The sequence below is a fragment of the Vanessa tameamea genome, chromosome 11 (genome assembly GCF_037043105.1).
Source record: "Vanessa tameamea isolate UH-Manoa-2023 chromosome 11, ilVanTame1 primary haplotype, whole genome shotgun sequence".
NCBI lineage: Eukaryota > Metazoa > Arthropoda > Insecta > Lepidoptera > Nymphalidae > Vanessa > Vanessa tameamea.
Window position 1 is genome coordinate 7,867,915 of NC_087319.1, and position 6,773 is coordinate 7,874,687.

At 32.1% G+C, this 6,773-nt stretch overlaps 1 protein-coding gene across 1 annotated transcript; it reads left to right on the top strand.

The window, feature by feature from the left end:
- The first annotated feature begins 351 nt into the window (after positions 1 to 351).
- On the top strand, positions 352 to 2,533 carry LOC113402497 (catalase-like). Its single transcript, XM_026642775.2, has 2 exons — positions 352 to 527; positions 1,017 to 2,533. Exons 1-2 carry the CDS (start codon positions 384 to 386, stop codon positions 2,484 to 2,486), a joined length of 1,614 nt encoding a protein of 537 aa, XP_026498560.2. The 5' UTR covers positions 352 to 383; the 3' UTR covers positions 2,487 to 2,533.
- Positions 2,534 to 6,773: the final 4,240 nt, after the last annotated feature.

The window sequence follows — 6,773 nt, forward strand, 5'->3', positions numbered from 1 at the left end:
ATGATTGACACCTTTTATGAACTTGTTTTGATCAATTTGATGATAGAAACGGTAATCTAAAATCCAGTTAGTATACTTTATTGAAATTGACTAAATATTCTTAGTATTAGAATAATGTACCAACTTAAAACAGTTTTGAGTTCATATATTTATTGATTTATGATTATTACATTGCCATACCGATTGTTACTTATTTGATCTCATAAAATACTTAAAATATAAATATAGAAAAAATAGAAAATTGCGCTATGTTACATAACTCTAAAAAAATTCAGATAAATTGCTTATAATATGCGGTGATTTCTCTTTTCTTACACGAACAGACGATTATATCTACCGGTGTATATAAGTTTGATAAGTAAAAAGGAGCCGCCTTTATCGGTATGAAGTCCATGGAAGCATACATATGTTACTTTTTCTTCCTCGTTATTAAATATGTACAGTGCCATGACAATGAATTATACGAATATCTCAATAGAACGGATCGCTCAACATGTCAACTTTACGAGTTTAAGGAGGACCATCCGGTACGTTTAAACAGTGTATCCGTATTTTAACCCAAAGATAGACGTGAGAATAGACCTGTTTTAGTTTTAATTGAATGCCTTTTTGATTTCAAAAGCGATGCAAATTATGTTGACCAAAACTATAGCTATCGTTACAAAGTTTTTTTTTCGCTACTGTATAAGTAACTAATTTTATTTACAACATTTCAACGACTCAGTTACAGTTATAATATATTAGATGAAGGTGAATATATAAACTCTAATTACAATCTCCGATTTCCGTTTTATTATGAATCGTTACTCAATCATTAATTATAATAAAGAATTAATAAATAAAAGTCGATATATTGAATGAATATTTATTCCTCTATCTAATATTTTTTAATAAAACATTATCAAATCTAAGAGGTTTCTTTAAATAACTTGTATAACATATTATTATTACGGGTACTGAAATACAAGTGTTCTCTATGTGTACAGTTATTATTGTATTATATATATTTGTTACAGAAACCTATTGGAATATTAACAACAAGCTCAGGAAAATTAGTTGAGATAAGAGAGAGTATCGGCTTAAATTCAGATGTCTTTTCGAATCAGTATAATATAGACTTAATGACTCATACTAATGCTGAAAGAATTCCGGAAAGGTTAGTACACGCTAAGGGTACAGCTGCATTTGGTTATTTTGAGGTCACTAACGATGTATCGCAGTATACAAAAGCAGAAGTATTTAATGGTATTGGAAAAAAAACTCCTGTCGTAGTTAGATTTTCAACAGTTGTACAAAATCTTGGTGGAAATGATCTAGCCAGAGAAATAAAAGGGATGGCTGTCAAATTTTTTACGAAAGAAGGAAACTTGGATCTCGTATCTCTAAGCTTTCCGGTCTTTTTCCATAGAGATCCAATAGATTTTCCATATTTCATACACGCACTAAAGAGAAACCCTAAAACTAACCTTTTTGATTTCTCTGCTCGTTGGGACTTCATAACTAAGAAACCTGAAAATTTACATGGTCTTCTATGGATGCTCTCAGATTATGGTATACCAAATGGTTACAGAAAAATGGATGCCTTTCCTATTCATACGTTTCAAATAAATAATAAACACGGTGGCAGCTATTTTGTCAAATTTAATTTTAGAACTGAACAAGGAGTAGAAAATCTCCCATCCAGTGCAGCGGAAGCCATCACGGCACGTGATCTTGATTACTATACGAGGGACTTATATAATGCAATTGAAAATAAAAATTATCCCGCTTGGACTTTGGAAATGGATATTATGTCATTCGATGACATAAAAAAAATCGATTACAATCCATTTGAAGTTACAAGGTTGTGGAAAAAAGGCACTTATTATACCGTGCCTATTGGTCGTCTTGTTCTAGATAGAAATCCTGACAATTTCTTCAGAGTGTCTGAAATGAGCGCATTTAATCCTGGTAATCTAGTACCTGGTATACCTGGTCCACTTGATAATTTATTTAAATCGCGACGTTCAGCATACCGCGATGCCCAAATATACCGCTTGGGCGTAAATCACAATAGAATTGAAGTAAATACTCCGTTATATTCGAAGGTGTACAATCGTGATGGTAAGCCACCTGTGAGGGACAACATGATGGATGCACCAAATTACTATCCCAATTCATTTAATGGACCAGTTCCGTATGTAGACCCAAGTCGGCTTAAAGAACGATTTACAGTGTTCGATGTTAATGCGGTCGATTTAGATCAGCCAGAATATTTCATCAAACATTACTTACGGAGCGACCAACGAGAAAGACTTATTAACAATACTATACCAACATTAGTACCCATAGCTCCTTATTTGCAAAGGAGGGCAATACGTTTGTTGACCTTAACTGATCCAAGTTTAGGAAGAGAAATTTCGGAAAAGCTACAAGAAGCGTTAAAACAGCCCCCACCTCCACCGCTTCCTGTGTTAAACGAGCCGAAAAGGAAAATGAAATCTTAGTGAATGTTATAATTTTGTTTAATAACGTTTTACTAATTTATTTATGTAATATCAAATAATTGTTTATATTAAATTTTTAGTCAGATTGCAACATGCTACTAAAAACCGACAAAGAATATGTAAACCTATTTTCTAACATGTACAAACTATCACTTCGCCATTTACGAATTCCCGTGAAACTTTAGGGTAACTTTTGAGTAAACATTGTTTTTATTTGTTAAGTTAAATAATGCTATAAGCTGTGCACTTGCTCCAGGTCAAACTTACCAAATACCTACAACACACGTGTTAAGGCATGTTTATTTTCCAACAGAGTTTACTTTATGAACAATAATTTCTACCGAGAGTCAAAATTCATAACATTATTATGTATTATTATTATATTTTCCAAAATTAAATTTGACTAACGGAGGAATATTTTATTTATACGATTGTAATAATATTATCTGACAAACTGACAGGATTATAATAAATAAATCTATTATTTATTGTTCTTCTAATATAATAATAAGATACTGAATATAAAAGTTTTTGAAATATAAAATCAACGAATGAAATAGATCATGAATAGAGGCCGAATTTTTGACTTTAGAGTGAGGATATTAGAAGGCAAACAAACTAAATGTCTCCCAAGCGTAAAATGCTTTAAAGCCTGAAGCCTTTTTATTAGATTATTTCTTAAGACTTGACTTATATTAGTCATACAGAAGAAAGTTATAAAGCAATCAAAATACTAATAGATATATGGAGGTAAATTGTTATGAGAAATGAGTTTTTTTAATATGTTAATAATTTAACCTTTTTGGGTAAATCAAACTAAAACAGGCAATTTTATAAAAATAAATCCTTTGTGTTCCTGCAAATAGTTATATAGAATGTTTTACGTTTCATAACAACCAGAATTAAGGTATTTTTTTTTCATTTAATGCGTTTTTTTTATTGTATTGAACTTTTATCGCCACTGAAGTCGAAAGTGGTGGAAATAATTGTATTCTTAGATGGTATCGTACTCCCTGCTCGAACACAAGTAACGAACCTCCGTAAAATCAATTCCCTCGATCGAACTTGATATATCTTTACAAGCATGTGTAAATAAAAATAGTTTAAATTATAATATGTTGCTGGATTAAGGAGTTAAACATTTTCTACTATTTGGAGAGTACTCAGTATTGATCAAAAAATGTTGGTAAAATATTTTTTTTTACAAATGATTATTTTTGATTGTCACGATCCTTATCCTTATGTGTTACATTACAAAAACTTTCCTTCCTCTCTTAAGAGAAGCTGAGCTAACTTAATTAATTTCTTAGTACAATTCCTGACGCACGGATCCTGACTTGAATAAATATATTTCGCCTGTTATATAAATGCTTGTATAAGATGAAAACGACACTATGTTAATCAATGTGGATTTCACCTAATTGGCATTGTATCGTCCGTCGTCCGTCCAGATTCAGTAAGACAGTCTTTAAAAAGTTGCAACCAAAAGTATAAATTAATTCAGGATATTCTAAATTTTCAAAGTAAGCGTTATTCGAACCATAGCATTATATAGATTATGCAAATAGCGATCTATAAGCGACGGGTTGTTCCGAGCCCGTTGTTTTGGAAACTCCCTCGTGTCCACTCTGCTGGAAGGCTGCCTGTTAGTATGGACTTATGAATAGCTTTTTATTTTTACTATGATGTGCTTTATTAGTGATCACGGTTAATTTTGGGACTCTCAGTATTTTTGACTTACACAAGACTGATATTAATGTCTCAATACTTTACATATTTTTTGTTAATTTAGGCTTTCTTTTTTAGTTTATATTTTTAACAAAATTTACGTTTTTGTAAATAAGAGTAGTGATTTTTCTGTTGGATATAAGTCAATATTGGAGTGGAACAAAGTTTATACTGAGTAGAAACAACGTAAAGTTTAAGAAATCAGTTCATTTTATGATTTTATTTTTATTTTATTTCAATTAATATAAATGTTTTAAAAAATTTAATTATAATAAATTAACACAATTAAATAATATTAAAATTCAACGTATGAGGATGAAACGAAAATTAATAATTTTTACCACATTTAACACCCGCAACTTTCATGACCAAGGCTTTTAAAACTAACAAATCGTTTGCAATTTCGTTTCAAGTTATTTTAATATATAATCCGTCTGGGTAGGTACCACCCACTCATCGGATATTCTACCGCCAAACAGCAATGGTTCCCATGTAAATGGTCAGTGAGCCAGTTGCTCGTCCCCTAATAAAGTAAAATAATAAGATTAAATAATTCTGATAAGTTTGTTGAAATATTTTTGATAAATACGCCTCTCATTCTAATTTAGGTTTGTGCCTTTTGTATTTGGAATATTTTAGGTATTCCACATGAAAACAAAGCAATGTTTTTGTTCTGTATTAATGGCCAAGTAAAGAGTGTTTTTTTAACTGAATATTTATTACAACGCTATGATACAATAGCTACGCGGACGGGTTCCACCCTATGGTAAATGATCACCGCCCATACAAATTGGCACCATTTAATAATTTAAGCATTTCTAACATCGCCAATGCTTCCCTAACAATGTTATGTCCTTTGCTCCTGTATAGTAGTACCTAGTATAACTCGCTCAACCTTCAAAACGGAACTAAGTATTGTTGTTAGAATGTGTGATGAGCGATACGTACGTGCGTGACGATACGGGTCCGCACTAAGCCCTACCATCAAGTAAGTGATCCAGCAATTAAAAATATTTATATTAAATGTTATTTTTATGAGAGCCGAGATGGCCCAGTGGTTAGAACGCGTGCATCTTAACCGATGATTTCGGGTTCCAACCCAGGCAAGCACCACTGAATTTTCATGTGCTTAATTTGTGTTTATAATTCATCTCGTGCTCGGCGGTGAAGGAAAACATCGTGAGGATGCAGGTTGCATGTGTCTAATTTCAACGAAGTTCTGCCACATGTGAATTCCACCAACGCGCATTGGAGCAGCGTGGTAGAATAAGCTCCAAACCTTCTCCCCAAAGGGAGAGGAGGCCTTAGCCCAGAAGTGGGAAATTTACAGGCTGTTAATGTAATGTATGTATATAATGTTATTTTTATTATTTAAGAGAAAAATAACAGTTATTTTGTGTTTTTCCTATTTATAACTTTGATTTACCGGTGTTCCTTCACGCGCTTTATATAGAATATCGTATATAATATGTAGAAAACTACGTAGTAATATGTACATACATCGGTGTAAAACTCATACATCCATTATTACCAGTCTAGCGCATCTTCACCGTCGGTTGGTTATTGAGCCTAGTTGAGCTTGTTCGACGAAAACTGCATGGAATGTTATATAAATAAACTTATAGGTATTATTTAATATCATTGATTAACTATTATTATAAAGCTCAATAGTTTGTTTATTGGAAAACAGTCTTTTAATTAAGAAAAGTTTTTGGCATCACCTATAAATTTGACTATAATGATAATCATTCTACGGCCCATGAGACCAAAGAAGTAATGTTTAACAAGGGTGAAACTATTGAGCTGCTAGTTAATTATAAAAATAAATATACACTGACGGACTCATAAACTGCACTTGAACTTTGAGTTCAGGATTACTTTCGAATTAATATTTTTTATTAAGTATGCAAACTTTTTAGATTAAACTAAATGAAGACTAACCATTTTAACCATTATATACTTAAGAATAAAAAAAAACACTAATAGTACTGTACAGTAGTAAAAGATAAAATGACAGCCGGGAAAATAAATTTATGCATGTTATGTTTTCTCAATTCGTCCGTTATTAGAGTAAAGTTTGAAATAAATTATTTTTCATATGCGATTTAAATTATTACTGTTATTACTATTGTGCAGTACTGATTATTGGTCTTTTAAACTCAACAAAAATTTCGTAACTCTAATAAATTTTTCATCCGAACAAGCCGCTTAAAAATATGGCATTGCTGCTAAAAGGCTTGGATCCACGAATAGAATTGCTAGAAAAAAAATTTTAAATCAGTCTACGGCTTTTAGAGTATACCGAAGGTTTGTAGAGACAGGGTCATACAAAAGGAGACCCGGTACCGGCAGAACTAGAGCAACCACCCGTCGTGACGCCCGCTTAATTTTTAACTTATCTACGAAATGGTTTACTCACGTCAGTACATCAAAACTTCACAAATTGCGTGGAGTAATGGTGGGACCACGAAAATTAAGAGGAATTGAGGATACGGCAATCACCATTTTTAGACCAGCAAATGGTCCAAAGCTGTCTGCAATTTACAGAAAAGTTCGTTT